This window comes from Strix aluco, chromosome 1, assembly GCF_031877795.1.
Source record: "Strix aluco isolate bStrAlu1 chromosome 1, bStrAlu1.hap1, whole genome shotgun sequence".
Lineage (NCBI taxonomy): Eukaryota > Metazoa > Chordata > Aves > Strigiformes > Strigidae > Strix > Strix aluco.
This window is the reverse complement of record NC_133931.1, coordinates 147,218,201-147,236,003: the sequence shown is the minus strand read 5'-3', so window position 1 is coordinate 147,236,003 and position 17,803 is coordinate 147,218,201. Positions and strand designations below refer to the sequence as shown.

The 17,803-nt window shown below is 35.7% G+C and overlaps 1 protein-coding gene across 1 annotated transcript in view; it reads left to right on the top strand.

Moving 5' to 3' along the window:
- The first annotated feature begins 1,569 nt into the window (after positions 1–1,569).
- Positions 1,570–17,803, top strand: part of NEK10 (NIMA related kinase 10) — a 107,277-nt gene continuing 91,043 nt past the window's right edge. Inside the window, exons 1-13 of the mRNA XM_074849564.1 lie at positions 1,570–1,643; positions 1,970–2,030; positions 3,152–3,282; positions 3,796–3,894; positions 6,678–6,762; positions 7,524–7,565; positions 9,650–9,728; positions 10,075–10,142; positions 11,210–11,289; positions 12,462–12,548; positions 13,945–14,169; positions 14,661–14,800; positions 16,447–16,508. Of these exons, the coding sequence (XP_074705665.1) occupies positions 1,570–1,643; positions 1,970–2,030; positions 3,152–3,282; positions 3,796–3,894; positions 6,678–6,762; positions 7,524–7,565; positions 9,650–9,728; positions 10,075–10,142; positions 11,210–11,289; positions 12,462–12,548; positions 13,945–14,169; positions 14,661–14,800; positions 16,447–16,508 (1,233 nt within the window). The remainder of the gene's footprint in view (positions 1,644–1,969; positions 2,031–3,151; positions 3,283–3,795; positions 3,895–6,677; positions 6,763–7,523; positions 7,566–9,649; positions 9,729–10,074; positions 10,143–11,209; positions 11,290–12,461; positions 12,549–13,944; positions 14,170–14,660; positions 14,801–16,446; positions 16,509–17,803) is intronic.

Here is a 17,803-nt window from a genome sequence, read left to right as displayed (position 1 = left end):
TAGTTCCAACCCCCTGCCATGGGCAGGGACACCTTCCACTAGACCAGGTTGCTCAAAGCCCCGTCCAACCTGGCCTTGAACACTGCCAGGGAGGGGGCAGCCACAGCTTCTCTGGGCAACCTGTTCCAGTGTCTCACCCCCTCACAGTAAAGAATTTCTTCCTTATATCTAATCTAAATCTACCCTCTTTCAGTTCAGAACTGTTACCCCTTGTCCTATCACTACACCCCCTGATAAAGAGTCCCTCCCCATCTTTCCTGTAGGCCCCCTTTAAGTACTGGAAGGCCTCTATAAGCTCTCCCCGGAACCTTCTCTTCTCCAGGCCAAACAACCCCAACTCTCTAGCCTGTCCTCATAAGGGAGGTGCTCCAGCCCCTCATCATCTTTGTGGCCTCCTCTGGGCCTGCTCAAACAGATCCATGTCCTTCTTGCGTTGGGTTGTGTTGGAACTGGACACAGCACTCCAGGTAGGGTCTTACCAGTAGCGGGGGAGAATTCCCTCCCTCAACCTGCTGGCCACATTTCTCTTGATGCAGCCCAGGATACCATGGCTTTCTGGGCCCATTGGGCAATGGGCACATTGCTGGCTCACAGTCAGTTTTCCATCCACTACTACCCCCAAATCCTTCTCTGCAGGGCTGCTCTCAATCCACTCACCTCCCAGCCTGTATTTGTGCTTGGGATTGCCCTGACCCATGTGCAGGACCTTGCATTTGGCCTTGTTGAACTTCATGAGGTTCACATGGTCCCACCTCTCAAGCCTGTCCAGGTCCCTCTGGATGGCACATCCCTTCCCTCCAGCATGTCGACCGCACCACACAGCTTGGTGTCATCAGAAAACTTGCTGAGGGTGCCCTCAATCCCACTGTCCATGTCACCAACAAAGATGTTAAACAGCACTGATCCCAACACCGACCCCTGAGGAACACCATCATCTGTGGAAATAAGCTGTGTGTCCCACTGCAAGGAAAGCTGAGCACTATTAGTATAAGACATTCAGCTGAAATTTGTAAGACCCACATACCAAGCTGCTGAAAATTTCTGTGGTTTTTTGGTAGACTGCATGATGTATGCATCTCACTTATTTGTCAGATACCTCCTTTTTCTACCCTTCATCTGTCTTGTTTATTTAGATGATAAAACTACTATATCCTCTGTTGTCTGGACAACAGCTTGTATGATACAACCTTGATGCCAGCCTGTAAGCACTGCTGTAACATAAATAGCCAATCTACAGTGAGAAATAATGGTAATAAGATGCAAGAAGAGGAGAAGGAAAAGTCCTAATAAAAAAATACGTGTAATAGCAAGACAGCCAGTATTATCGAGCCATATGTTGGGAAACCAAGGTTTCTCTATGTTAGGTTAATTACTTTCTTGTTAGTATCTGGAATTCTAAAGGATATCCTCATATAATGCCCAAGGGTTCATACTGAGAAAATGGTAAAGCTGTCTTTTTTTCTTAAAATTATAACAGTTGGTTCTGTAAATAAACGTGTTTCTTTTGCTGCAATGATATAATTCTATGTATCTATTTTTAAGGAAATGTGATGATAATAGTGGTACACAATGCCTGATCAGGACAAAAAGTTGAAGAACACAGAAAAAGCAACAGACAGAAAACCTCGTGGGATCTCTGTGAGGTATAGTCTCCGACATCTTACATTGAACTTCAGCAGGACCCATGTGGAATTTGCACTAGCTGCCAAAGCAGAATGCTTTAATTTGGAATGCATTATAAACATGACACTGTTACTCTGGTCACAAAGTTTATTTACACCTTTGTTGATTTAAGGCATTCTGGAGAATGTATAAATTCTGTACACAAAATGGGGACACTAAGCAACACTAGAAAACTTTATTTTCTAATAGTCAGTAGCGTTGTTGCTTGTTGACCTTCTTCACTGTTACAGAAGTACTTTTATGTAAATATTAACCCATATATTTATGCTATTGCTTTTTATCCTAGGGATTATTCTGATCTTAAAAGACTTCAGTCTCTCTTAAATGTTCGGTCAAGGAACCAACAGGTATTTTTCAATAACTATTATTAAACATGGTGTAGAATTGTATAATTATAAGTAATGGTGATTATGGTTTGTGGCAGATGCTTAGGATATTGTGTTCCATTATGATTAAACATACTAGCAAAATCTTGTGTAGAGGGTATCTTTTTTTTGGCAATGTTAGAACTTCTCTGTGGGACAAATCCCATTTAGAAAGGGTAAAGGAATGAAACTGACCCACTTCCTTTCCTACTTTGCTGTAATTTTTATTTTAACAGGAAAAAAATAGCTTTGTTTTGTATCTTGAGCAGGTTTTATCAAGCTATTGTTACATATAGGCAAGTAGCCTAACAGATTTGTTTTCTTCCTTGCCCTTCCACAATGTCACAAGAAGGTAGGCTTAGAGATGTATTAGATACAACATGATGAAGAGTGTTAAAGAATATAAAATAAGATCAGCATTTGAACTATAAACAATTTGTCTTTGGAGAAGTAATACTTCAGCTAAAAATCTTCAGGGCATAAATATCAATGCATGAAACTTACAGGACACAGTAAAATCTCCTTCACCTCAACTCACTTAGTGAAGCTTGTATTTGCCATTTGAAACAAAGAAAACCAACACATGATGATGGGTGTGAGTCCTTGGAATGCCAGAACATTTTCTCCCTGTCTATTCTGTAAAAAGATATGACAAAATGACTTAGGGAGTCATCCACGTGAGATAGGAGTTACACACTCCCTTCCTGGATAGAGGCATGGAATTGCTTCTGAGCAGAAAGCTGAAACATCTGAGTTCTACAACTGGAAAAGAAAATGAAGGCTGTGCAATTGTAGAATTGGGACAGGTAAGGAGCGTAGATAATGTGTTGCAGGTTCTGCTGAGCTTTACTATTATAAATTTTAGAAGACACAGTTCTTCACATTTTATATATCTTCATGTGCTTGTTTTCCAGCCTTGCTTTGCATCAGTTTTCTACCACATTGGTTGTGTTTTGCATGGAGGGTGTGTGTATTTTATAATGGCAAGTTATAGGTCCAATGTTCAAGTTAGAAGTTGAGGGAAGGTACTTTTGCTCAATAACATTCTTATAAAATTTAAAATGCAGTGTTCGCCTCATGAGTACTATCCCTTTCCTCCTTAGCTTCTAGGTATACATTTTGAAAGTGGTCAAACCAGTGTGACAAGAGCTTGGCAAAACGTCAAAAGCAATGAACAAACCCCCCATAGTCAATGGCAAGAATCAACAGAAGCTCTTGAGCTTGAAAACTTTAGGTAAAAAAAAAAAGCTAATATGATGCTACGTTGTATCTCTGATCATCTTTATGTATCTAAATCTTGCTGAGGTGTTGAAGGCATTTATATTTGTACTTACGTCTGTTACTTGTACTTTCATGTTAACCCACTATCCAAGATGTGAATTATATATTTTTCACTTTCTAAACCTGTCTGTGAATGTTTCTGCCTTTGTAAGTTTCAGACACATGCTCCCACTCAGCTGTTGAGAGTTAATATAGTACATTTAAATAAAGGAATGGTTTCTTTGTTTGGAAAGCTTATATTATACCATTATAAAGTCCCAAATTATGCATGAGGCAGACTGTTCTTCCATACTGTTAATGTCTGGAAATCTGAAATTGTGTTATTCCATAGTAGCTGCTGATACGACATTTCTTAATTTTTCTTGCTAATGTTAAGTTTTGGCAATCTTAAAATTATCTTGTGGCAAGATAATTAGTAATTCAGCATTTTTCTTTTTTTTTTTTTTTTTTTTTTTTTTTACATTAGTGTGACCTACAAGAATGAGAGAAATTTTAGCAAGCATCCCAAACATAAACTGTTTCAAGAAATCTTTACAGCTTTAGTTAAGAACAGACTTACCTGCAGGTCAGTATATTGAACACATTTGTATCCAAGAAGGGGGATCACTCCTTCTTGCCTTAAGTGAAGAACCAAGATACGTGGATAATACCTCATATTGTTTCAACAATATATACAGCATATATGTTTCAACAGTAGACCTTTGTGTGGAAACTGCCAGCTTCACATCTCTGCATAATCTCAGTTTTAAACAATCACTTCCTTATTGTCTTGAAGACCGAATGCTTGTGTTAGTGGGATGGAAGAAGGAGGATTTGGTATATGACAAAACTTGGATGACCAAAGTTCTAACAGCTGCTATGTTTCCTTGATCCTTTGTCCATATCTGGTATCTGTCATCTGTGGTTTACTTTTCTAATTTCATTTTTATTTTACTGATTTTACTTGTATTTTATGGACTGCTGCCTTTATGTAGAAAGGTCAGTGACTTTCATAAAATTCAGATGTGTTTATGCTACTGTTCATATTTATTTGTAATCATGTGTATAACAGGATTAGAAAGGGAAAACCCTTTCTTATGCTACACTTATCTGAGGGAGGAGTAATTTCAAGACCTTAAAAAAAAAAATAGTGGGGGCACGAAAAGTTATTATCTGAAAAAAGGAATGCATTTTTCAGGATATTTTTTTTACTATACGCCACTGCAGTGTGTATATTTTTCCTGTTTAAAGCCCAAGTACATTTTCTTAAGAAATCTTAAGTGGTACAGAATCTTAAAGAACCAATCCTAGAGCATTTAAAGGTATTAATGTGTAACTGCTAGAATTTACAAAGAACCTAAAAATCACCAAAAGATTCACATAGTTTGCTTAGATCCTTTTTTTCATAACTAAGTAGGGAACTAGGGATCTCATTTTTGATTATCTAAATAGCAGTGAGTTTAAGACCGATAATTTAAGTGATTTGTAAATCTGGTACCTCTTTTTTGCAAGTGAACTTTGTCATCTCAGTACCCACCAGTGGGATGTCAGTGGCTCAGCTTCATTTGCCAAAAATCTACTTTATGTCTTCCCACATTCTGTTTGTACATTGTGGCATACCTAGCTCATATTTTGTTTTTTCTTTGGTACTTGTTGATGATGACAATATAGCAAAACCAGACTCTTGTATTAAAATGAAAGCACCCAGGTAAGGTTAATGAAACAAACATTTATTAGTAGGTATGTAAAACTCGTAAGTTAAGGGCAGTTACAAAGGTGGTTTAGTTGCCTTTTGTAGATATTTTGAGTGTGATGATGTCCTCTCTTTGGAACTACTGCCATTGCATTGTGTCAGAGCCTTAGAAACTGTCACCTTGCTTTGCATTACATACTTTTGCTAGCATAACTATGTTGGCTGGGGTGGAAGAAAAAAGTCACACCCACTTACTGACATCACTGTGTCCGCAAAAGTCCTGCTTGGAGGTAGTTCTGTCGACAAGAAAGCGGTGATCAGCTTAGCTTAAGTAGTTTGGATAAGGAGTATAATTAAGCACGCAGAAAAAGTCCTGCTGGCATATGCTGTATATGCACTAGGATATCTAGTAATGTGTATTGTAAATGGTAACTTAGTAGAAGAGTCTCTCAGGTGTTAACCAGGCTCAGAGAATTACTGTCCCTGCATGGAAACGTGACAGATGTGTTGCTCCGTTAAAGAAACAGACTTTTGTCAAGAGCCAAAGCTTCTTGAAAGAATAGCTTTGTCAAACCACCATGGTAATGATCTTCAGGCCACTTTAAAATCTGACCTACAAATTTTGCCTACAGGTATATGGCTGCTGTTTTCTTTCCATGAAAGTTTTGTGCCATTCTGAAGTGGCCAATTATGGAATCATAATGAAAAATAGTATTACTTTGGGCAGAATATTGGCATAGAAGGGATGAGATTTAGTTAATATCTATTTGTAGAACATTTATTTTTATCAAAATATTTTTAGCTATTGGCGTCATTCCCAACTGCAAATGATAAAAAGGGAAGAGAACTGCCATGTCCCATAGACTTCTTCTGTTCCTTGGAAATTTGCCCAGATACTACAGATTCTGTTCTCTCAGTTAAAACAACAACAAAAAACCACAAAGATTTCCAATTTTAGGTTTATTTTAAGTAGGAAAATGAGGAGATATATATACCTTCAACAGACAATGGAAATAGTGATTCCGTTACTGGTATTTTATGCAAGATTACTGCCCCTGGATGCTTTGTGCAAATCTGAGTTGTGTTTTCTGCCAAGTCTTGTGCTGGGGAATTGTATGGAGAAATATAAAAGAGCGAGTTCTATTTGGAAGTATAATCCTATATCAAGAACATTTAAACTAAAGAATAAATTATTGTGTGGACTAATAGAGTTTTTAAAACCCAGGATAGATTATTATAATTAAAAAAATTATTTCAAATCTAGCTATTTTTACTTCTGTAGCGCCCATGTTTTTACATAACTGTGTTTTGTGCACTGAAGTTTGATAAGTGGTTTCTCAGTGATTTTGTCCTTTTGGGCCTTGATTCAAACATTTAAAGTAAGTTTATATCAAAGCAGTATCGATCAGTTTGTGCTTAGCCATAAGCATGTACTTTCCTGCATCAGTTCAGTGATAATAAACTATGGCTGGCAATGTTCATATAATGAAATAAATTTATTTAAAACTGTTACTATATTTAGATACGAATGGTATTAAAAGTTCTATACTATAGTAAGTTATAGAGCTGTTGTAGTCAGTAATCTTCTAGTCAATTGATTCCCAAAGTGTTTTATTTAAGTGTTTTAACACTTTTTTTATTGTATTTGGTTTATGTTTTGAATATTTCATTTACAGAGAGTGGGTTAATCAAGCTCCGTCCATCCATTTTCTTAGAGTATTAATCTGTCTGAGATTATTAATAAGGGATCCATGGTATCAGGTCAGTATGTCAAAATATTGTTTCTTGCTTCGATAAAAGAATGCATATAAACATCATGCATATGAGTTGTGTTGGTGCATGTGTATAAAAACATGCATTCTTATGGATGCATACTTATTATATGTATGTACCTATATTTCTATATGTGAATGTCCAGTTTGCAAACAGATTCCAAGAGTCAATTTGTGCCGTTACTGCATAACTTGCTCAATTTCTGATATTTCTTATGTAGCATCTGTTGTTGCTAACCCTAACAAAGAACCTGTAAATCTCCATAACAGGTCACTTGGTCACTGCTCTGAGCCCTAGACTTCATACTTGACTTTACCATATGGATATGTAAAATTCCCATAATGTGGAAGAAAAGAAGTGAAGAAAACTGAAAGCTGGTTATTTCTCCTAGCAGCCCAATGCTCTGAACTACAAACTAGCTTTTAATTTTATTCTGGCTATTACAGTTGTTATTCATAGGACTAAGCCTCAGACATCTGTTAAGATACTTGTTTTTGTGTATTTCTTTTTTATGTGTTCCAAAGCTTATAGTGTTTTTCCAGGTTAGAACCTTTTAAATTTTACTTCTGTGTTTTTATTTATCTACTCTAAAGGTGCTAAGCATCTCCAGAATCCATTGACTTCGACCACTGGAGTTAAGGTTTCTCAACATTCATAAAAAACAGAGCATTTATATTCTAGTATTCTTTCATTCTAGTGTCTTCTGTATTTTGACTCAGTTTTAAAAAAATTTTTTTACTTTGTTTTAGGAAATGCTCCACAGCTTGGGTGGGATTGAAAATCTAGCTCAGGTAGTATTCCTCATGGTACCTTTGACCATTATGTTGTATATCAGTTTATTATTATTAGAATGAAATACACTGTAAAAAGCAGTGTACACATATTCTTGGTTTATGGAAAGAAATGAGTCTGTTCCTCTGTTTGTACATAAGCAGTTGGTGTGGGTTTTTCACTAGCATACAAAGCAACTGTCCTTATAATCTAGCAGCATTAACCCAGGACTTCTAGGTAGGAAGCATAACAAATGCCTCCTGAAGTGGGAGAAGTATTAGAAAAGTCAGCACAATTGGTTTAGTCAAAAGAAATGTAGACTTTTGAAGGAAGATGAGTAAAGTCACCTTGGACTGTAGCAAATGACTTTTCAAAGTTAAAAGCATAGTGATAGAATGTTGAACAGGTTTAAATTTGGGTACTACAGTACTTTTGCATTACAAAACATTATTGATAACTGACTGCTGTATCGTTATTTCTCTGTGTTAATACTGCTTTACTCTTGGGTTTTTAATACTTGTTCATCAGTGCCAATTTAGCAGTGAGATATGGCATATCTTGGATATCTTTGAAATTGTTGGGAGTTTTCTTTCTAGAACAAAAATAAATGTACCTTTCTAGAATGCAGTCATTGTTAATATTTATTGGAGCCACCTGTATTTCAAAGAACCGATAGTGTGCTATGAGCCCTTTAGTCAGACAATCACCTGTTTGAAACGTCCCTTAAGTTGCAGGAGTTAAAGACTGTTAGTTTCTAATGGATAGGGTCCCCACAGGAACTGCTTGGTGTTTTCCAGTGTTGCATGCCATTAATGCTTAGCCATACTTTTTGAGGAACTTGCACAGTGCAAAGTGCAATAGCCTGCAGAGACGTTGGTGAGATCTGTGAGTGAAGCCCTCAGTGGCAGGAATCCAAATCCTATAATTGATAATAATTTTTACTCTGCGTGTGTTGCTGGCATAGAGAATTTAAAATTTCTGAACTTCCGGGAAACTTAATCTTTTGTGTCTTTTGCAGTGAGATAAAATTAAGTGTTAAATGGGTCTCCAGCACTCTGAAATGCAGCTTGAAAAAAGTTATAGCTGAGACTTTCAAAAATCCCTCAGAAATTTGGAGGGTGGCAGTGATTTTAAGGTGAATTGTGCATCCAAAACTTCTTGCCAAATCACAAGTCTTAAGTCCTCCATTAGACTATTTTATACAGCATTAAAAACATTTTTTTTTTTGAGGGGGTGGCAGTTTCAGATAAAAAAAACTTTTCTTGAGTTTTGGGGTGTTTTAGTAGAAAACACTGATAAAATTATTTTAACCAATATTTGCATAGTGGTGTCCTCTTCATGTGAGTTTTCTTCCTAAATTAGGTGCAACTACTGTAGTTCTAGCCTCTCTGTACCATCTGCTTGAAACTGCTGCAGTTTCCCTATACAGTGTTCTGGAAATTTCAAAATGCCACCATATGTAAGACCAATATATGCTGAGAATCATATCATGACTTTGTGTACTAACAAACATTACATTCTTGTGACAATTCTCATGTCCTGGAAAAATATGTTTGACTGGGAAGTTACTAGGGTTATTAAAAAAGATTGACCACCATTTCCCACCAGTTGGCTATGTCCCAAAAAAAAAAAAAAAAAAGGAAACAACATCCCCCTTGCAGTTGTGTAGGTTTTATAGAGTCTGAGCCTGTCAGCTGTGTGGACTGGAGATCTATGTGGATGTTTCAAACAGGGCCCAGTAGTAGATAGAGGGAAAAGTTTGAGAGCAGAAACAGAGTGATAATTCCTCAGAAAACTCTTATCAACCTCTAACAGCTTGCAAAGAAGGGAATTTTGGCCCTAGAATTAGGGTCGTTGTATTTGATAGTCTTCAGTGGATTTTCCTCTTGTGGAATTTTACACTTGCTTGTGGAATTCTTACACTTCCAAGTTCTCTTCTGTTCCCTGACAAATTTTACAGCAGAAGTATCCGGGATGTTGCAGATTTACCTTTTTCGTGAAACAGATGCACCACCTACAGGCTATTTCTGTGCATAACACTCTAGGTTTATGAATTAAAACGATTTTTAAAGGTATCCTTTATTTTTTTTCCCCTTACCTGTAGCATATGGAAACAGTAGCAAATGGCTATCTTGATCATGGAGAAGAGCAGCATAATGTCGACAAGTTGGTCAACATGACATGTAAGTGTTGTAGCTGATAACACAAATTATAAGGGCACTTACAACTTTCTGTGTGAGGCTTAAAATGTTTGAAATACTTGAGATGGTCATTAAGTAAGCAATTCATTGTAGGCATCATCACACAAGTAAAAACTGCAATTGCTGTGGAAAAGCACATCTTGTTTTTGTACATAAGTAATATTTCTTTAAGAAATTCATACCTTTTTATGAACCTAAATAACAGGAGTAAAATGAGGTAGTCATGGTTCAGAGAACTTATCCAGTGTTTTGCTTTATTATCTGATTAGTAAAATGGAAAACAGTAAGTGGTAAAGCTTGAATTTATGTGACTTCCTTTGTTCCATAGACATTTTCCAAAAGCTTGCTGCTGCCAAAGATCAAAGAGAATGGGTTATAGTAAGTGGAGCACATAAAGTAAGTGCTTTATAAAATTGATTATTATAACCAATTAGCTACTTAACTGAATGACTTATGCTTTTCAGATTTGATCTAGGTGGAAGTAAATTCCTTATCTTGTCAAACTTATAAAGTAAGATAATCTCATTTCTGCATTTTACAGATGTATTAGTAGTATCATAAAAATTATTTCTTGTATATAAGTTAATTGGCCTGATGCATGGTTATTGGTTGTTTGAGATAAATAGGTTTTAAATGTTTGGACTAAACTTGTTCATATAAAAATTAGTACTCATGTTTACACTGTCATGAACTACATGTTACTATGATATAAATTGTTTTATATAATTATTGAATATAAATATATTTTAATTTTATTTTTAAATGCATTTCTGCTGTGATTTTTCACTTATAAAGTATTCTGTGTCTAAGGGGAATAGTGTCAATCTAGACAGTGACAACCTAGACATCCCTTGCTATGCATTACACTCGGTCTAAGGATCTATACTTAACCATTGCTGATTTGTGGCCAAACTGAGCAACAGTAGAGATTAAGATCAGTAGAACTAGTGCTTCATGATTCTATTATGCTGCAGTAAAACATTGGCAATTGTGATAAGATGGTATTGGACAACATATTTTTAGAGAATTTGGACAAATATGAAGAAATATTAACAGAATATATGTAGGGCCTTAAATTACATACTGCATTGTTTAAATATAAGCTGAAAATTAACTTTGCTTCAGGAAGTCTTGATTTAGAGTGCTGGAGTGTTTTACACAGGAGCAGATTTTTACAGTGGTATATTAAGTTGGACAGATGCTTTAGCAGTTGAGAGAGATGCTAATTGCAGTTTGAGAAGAAACCTTGTTTGTCCTAAGACTGGGTGTATTCTAAGACTTCAAGTGTATATTTAAGTGTACATAAAGTATACTTTAAATGTACCTAAGACTTTCAGTGTATTGTGTAATGGTTTGATATCTTAATTTTGACTTTTCAATAAATAACTCTACATGTGTTTGAGTTGTAAAAGAAAAGAATATAATTTATATTTATTTATCTTGTATTATACTTCATTTTCCAGACCTTAGTAAATTTGTTGTCCGCCAGAGAGAGCAATGTGCTTGTGGGTGCCCTTCTTGCTCTGACTAGCTTAGCAGAAAGGTAGGTTCAACTTAATGTGTTGCATTTTAACATTATCTCTTGACACAATGTTACAACTGCTGTTTATGGGGAAGACTTCCTTTTTTTTCAGAATGAGGTCTTGTTCTGTGGAGGTCTATGAAGTGTGCTTAATTTTATATTGAATCAGCAGAAACTAAGTAGAAACTTTGGTCCTTGCTTATGTGGAGAACTTCGCAAGACTGGAGTCATAGAATCTCTCTTGGCAATCCCTATGCAGGATTCTGGAATTCTTATTGACTTCCTGCATATAAAAATCTTTTGTGCTGAGCTTAATATAATAGTGCCTCACAATAACCAGCAAGAATATTGTCCAATGTAGTAAATGATGAATGCACACACTCAAATCCATGTATACGTGTCCTCTCTTCACTAAATCCATGTATATGTATCCTCTCTTTACTAATGACTGTTTTAAATAAGACTTTTTTTTTTTTTTTTTTCCCCTGGTGTGGAGGGGAAAAAAGGAAAAAGAAGATACAGCATCTTTCATCCTTAATAATAGTACAGAAGAAAAGCTGCTGCTTCTACATTATTGTTCTGCTGACTTCCAGACTTGTATAACAATTTTATCATTTAAATGAGAATTTAAAGAGAAGAGAATAGATACAGTTCCTTGAGATCAGTAGAAATTTATTTACTAAGATTACTCTGGATTTTCTCTTTTCCCAAATTTCTTTCATTCTATTTCAGTTTAATTTTTTAAAATACCAGTATTAATTTAAATGATGTTATACATACATTTTCAACTTTCATTTAACTTTCTTCACGGAATTAAATGTGCTACATTTGGGCTGGGCAAGGAAGTGTTTGGGGAATATTACAAATATTCATGGAAATTGTAGTTGATTCTTAAAATGTACCTCATTTGCTTAATTTCTAGTGTGAAAAAAATTAAATGTGTTTCTGTCTTTACTTTTACGCATTCACATTTACTTTTTTTGTACTGGGAAAACTGGGAATTGTTGCACTGTCACTCTTGTCCCAGCATATCTTTGTGGCTTTAAATATTTGTGTGCACAATATTATATTATTACTTAAGACTTGAGAAAAAAAATAATTGGTCAAATGTATAAGGAGGGAGGTTAATGAGCAATGTGGTTTTTTTCATATAATTTAATTTGATATAAACGCCAGGAATAATCAATTTGTAGTCCAGAATGTAGGGAGAAGATAAGTGAGCTCACCATTGTTGAGAACTTGCTGGTGATATTACATGAATACGATTTGCTTTCTAAAAGGTGAGACTTTGTTTGTAGATTAATTGTGTTAAAATATACTTTTGACTTTTTCATTTAGGAGCATGTTTATTTAGAGGACTTAGATAATGTGCCACTTTAATGTGCTCAAGGTAAAGTTCTGACACCTATGTAATTTCAGTCAGGTATTGATATAGCAAAATCTTTTCCAGTAGTGCTATTATAAGATGTCTCCTCTCTCTCCACGGATGGCCTACAGTACAGTGCAAAGAAATTGCAGTGTTATGATAAAGTGATAGCAATTGCTTTTCTTGGTGCATCTCCTCTTTGCTCCTGGCAGACCTGAGTGGTTAGATGGAAAGCATGCTGATCTCTGACAGTTCCTGGGATGCCCAGTATAAACTAGTAAAAAATTGCAAGACGTATAGCTGTTGTAGTTTATGCCAAAGACTGGGTCAGACCCTGCATCCCTTCAATCAGAAAATCATAAAGGTTCCTTCAGTTCTTTAAATGTCCTTTCATCTCAGCTGCATTTCAGTAAGAAACCAAAAGACTCTCAGATTTGATAGTATGTCACATCCTATCACATTTAAAATTCTGAAGAGATTTTTTTAAATTTCATGCTTAACTATTTCACACATGTAAAATTTTTTTTACATGTGACTAAAGATAAAGAAATTGAATAAATATACCAGAAGATTTTATTTAGTTTCTGGGTTTGAAATTATTTAGATTATACATAAACCAAAAGTTTGTTATAAAAACTGGAATTTGAATGTAGACAGGAAGCTGATGAAGTTCAATGCTAGTTAGGAATAATTTTAAATTCAGATATGAATCTGAATTCATATGTTTCATCAAACACACATGCAGCTCTTTTGCTTTAAGTAGAAATGGAAATCCCTAACCATATTTTCTATGGAAAGTTCACCTTAATTGGAGTGAAGTTAATTAAATTCTTGTATAAACCTTTTAAATGATATATCCAATCCCTTTTCTAAACATAATATTCAAACCATACTGGAGAAGAAACACTGTTACTTATGGAGTTATTCTGATTCCACAGATGGACTTTACAAGTTCATGCAGTCAGTGCTACTTGTAGTACTAATGTCATTAACAAGAAGGTGGTACCATGGATGACTGCAGTCCACCTGGCCACCTCCATCCTGGCTGTGTGTGCTTGGCTGCCTATGCTGACAGTCAAACTCAATGTAAATATAATTTCATCCCTTTTGAAAATTTGGACCTTCTTATTTTTCTTTTTTAAACAGTGACTTTAACCAGTTTACAGTGACTTTAAGCAGTTTTCTTTAAATTATTTTTTTATAGGAGGTCTCTGTTCTTTCTTAAACATTTGCTGTATTTTTTTCCCTTTGCTAACTGACAACACAAAGTAATGATGGAGTTACTAAAATTTCTTGATGATTTTTTTTAGGGTCACAGCAGAGTTGCTACGTCTCCTCTGTGCAGAGTCACAAGTCAAAGAGCAAGTAAAAATGTATAAAGGAGTTCCAGTCTTGCTCAGTTTACTCCATTCTGATCATATCAAACTCTTATGGAGTATAGTTTGGATTCTGGTACAGGTTTGTGAAGATCCTGAGACTAGTGTGGAAATCCGGATTTGGGGGGGAATCAAACAGCTCCTTCATATATTACAGGGGTATGTTTTCAGTCCTCAACATTGTGGCAATTGTATGGGACTCTTTCATATTTTAAGATATATTTGACCAAGCCCTGATTTATCAAATAGCATGTTTGTTTTGTTCAGCTGTATGTGATGACTGCAGAAATTAAAGGCTATTTAGAACATAAAGAATAAACAGTACTTTTTTCAGCTATGCATATTTCATTGTTATCTTAAGGTGTTTTTCATCTTTTCAGTGTATAAACTAAATAATGAATAGAATATAAATGTCATTACTTTCTACTTAGTTTCCTTATTAATCAGACACCTATTTAGTGAGCTAGAATTGTGAATATAATTGATGAATGTGGTAAAGGAATTTTCTGTTTGAAGGTTTGTTTGCTTTTTCAAAGTGTATTAGCTAATTTAGTGAAAAACCACAAATTTTCAGAAATTCAGAAATTAACAACAAAGATATGTTAAGCCATTTTTTTATACTGCAATTTGATTTTTTTCTTTTTTTCCAGAGAAAGAAATCTTGTTTCTGATCGCTCTTCAGTAGGAAGTTTATCTAGTGCAAATGCAGCAGGGAGAATCCAACATCTGCATTTGTCAGGTGATTTGAGTCCTGATGAGATGCAAGAAAATACTTTCTCACTTCAAGCAGGTAGGTTTATAAAGCCTAATCCTCTGTTAGGTGTTTACTTACACTTGCACAAAGGGATTCAAAATATTTCAAAATTGAAGTTGTAAACTTTTATGCTTGCTTTAGGGATTAGGAGCACCAAGTTAGCTGTGTTTATTTCTAAATGTGCAATACCAACACATATTTTCAAAAAGCACACTTCTTTTAGAAAAAAGCAAAGCATAGAGTATTAAGTACATGGGAATCATATATTTCTTCCACCTGTAAAAACATCTCAAACATATATATATATTTTTAAATTTTGTTTTTAGCCTGAGATTATTTGATCATATTTTTCCCTTTATTCAAATTTACTATGGTAGATCAATCATGAATTGATTATGATGAAACTCTTTCAAAGTGATATTTTAAAGACTACCAGTCAGGCGAGGATTCCTCAGTCGTCATGGAGAAAATCCCTTTTAGAGGAGATCTCTCAATAGCACTTCAACTGTCTGTTCTGAAATGCCTTCTGGAGGATCATGTCTTTTTCCAGTGACTATAGGACAATGCAAAATAACCTTACTAGGATTACATGAGCCTTTTCAGCATCTTCCTGAAAGCTGTAACATAATACATAAGTTTTTTTGAATATTTTATCATGGCTGTTACCTCTGAAGAGCTGGTAATATGAAATAAATTGCAGTACCAAAAGTACTACTGGTGTGGAGAGTATTTCTGCGTTACTTCTGCCTTCCTTAAGGACTCCTAAGAAAGAGTAAGCATTGAACTTAGAGAGGTCTTTTTTAGTTCTGACTGAGTATTTGTTTATATTTTTAGCCTTCTGTATTGGGTGTAGGTGGCAAGGTTTTGTTAGCAGGGGGCCTGCAGCGGTGGCCTCTGTGGCAAGAGGTAAGGGATTGCCCTGTGCTGGACACAGCTGGCTCCAGCTCGCTCCACAACAGGCCCATTGCTGGCCAAAGCTAAGCCCGTCAGCAAAGTCAGTGATGCATCTGTGAAAACATAGTTAAGAAAGGACAAAAATGCTGTGCGAGCAGAGGAGGAGAGGAAGAAAAAAAACGGTGTGTGTGTGTGAGAAACAGCAGTGAAAACACCAAGGTCAGAGAATAAGGAGGGGGAGGAGGTGCTTTACACACCAGAGCAGAGATTCCCCTGCAGCCCATGGGAGAGACCTTGGTGGAATAGGTATTTGCGCTGCAGCATGTGGAGAGGACCTACACTGGAGCTGGGGAAAAGTGTGAGGAGAAAGGAGCAGCAGAGTGGAACTGTTCGGTACTGACTGTAACCCTCATCCACTAGATCCAGGTAGAGGAGTCAGGAGTGAAGGAGAGAGGAAGAATCTGGAGGCAAAAAAGGACAGGGTGGGAGAGAAGGTGTTGTTTTAATTTTTTGTCTTTGTTTTTTTGCTATCAAAATCTATTTTAATTGGAAATAAATTAATTTTCACCAAGTCAAGTCTGTTTTGCCTGTGATGGTAACTGTTAAGCAATCTCCCTGTCTTTATCTTGGGCCATGAACTTTTCCATCCTGTTTTCTCCCTCTGTCCTGTTAGGGGAGTGAATGAGCAGCTGGATGGGCATTTGGCCCTTAGCTAAGGTTAACCCATCACGCTTTCTGAATATCTTTATGAATGTGGCCCTAAATGTTACACTTGAATTTTATTCTAGCTTGTTGTGCTGCAGTTACTGAACTGGTGCTCAATGAGACTAATGCTTACCAGGTTGTACAGGTAGGAAGACTTTATTCAGTTAAGTAAGGCATTACAGTTTATAATTTGACTTAAATGTTCTTATCTGTCACCATCATTTAATTAAGAAAAAAAATGCATTTGAAAGGGATTGGAAAATATGCCTTTCTATAACTTTAGTATCTCTGTTTCTTTATACATTTACACCCAGGGATATAGACACAAAGATATATATATCTACAACATATATATCTAGTTGTCTGGGAGAATAAACACCTTTACTCAGACAAGGTTCATTTTGGTTGGCATCTCTTGCCATGCTTTTGCCATATTCAAAATAGGATAGTAAATAAGAGTAATCATGGAATTAACTGAGAAATACAAATTCTGAATTTCATGAAGTTTATTAAAACAAACTCTGTGTAGCTTAATATTGGCATGTTGTTTCACAAACAATTTATCTTTTCCTCAGAGTTTAGTATTTCTGAGATAACATCCTGGCATTCTATCCCCAGGGTTGTGTTTCGAAACTGCATTTTAAAATGTAATATTTAAATCAGCCAGAATCTATGATTCTGAAAACCATTCTTAAAATCCCTGGTATGTATTCCAGACATAGTCAATGACACAAATATTTAGGACATTAATACCAGCTAAAAGCTGTAGCCAGCTCTTGTACTCTAAATGTTAAGTCAGTGATCAAAGCCTTCAAGTTAGCTTAAAACCCAACTAGAGGTATTCCTAGAGGAATCAAGAGAAGAAAGAGCCTTAAATATGACCGGTAAAGAAGTTCATGCGTATTTCAAAACTATTGATTAAGAGAAAAGGAATGGAAGTAAGTCTAGAAAAAATATTTTCTATGTATCTTAAGCACTAAAATTGTCAGTAAACCATACTAATTTAGACAACTTTTGATCTGAGCAATAAAACTGCATACACTTTAGGCTGAGTCTGGTTTAATCAAAATAAAATATCACTTCTTTAATTTGGATATATTTTGAAAACAGTGTAACTCCTGGAGGACTTGGGAAGTAAACAACTCATTTTAACATAGACTTTTTCTGCATTGCTCTAGCAGTGCATAACTACAGTGTCAGTAAATTGCTTAAAAATTAATGGGACGATATGCAGGCTGGGAAAAGGTGTTTCAAGCTTAATTTCTTCCCTCACTCACCCTGTTAAAAGACAATGACCCCTCCCTTTCTCAAAACACCAGCCAATGTCCCCTTTTTAGATCAGGACATAGCTTCAAGCATGTTCATTTCAGCTGGAGTTCCATCCTAGGACAGCATCTTTTGTTTTAAATCCTGCTTCTTTCTCTATGCTAATGCAAATTC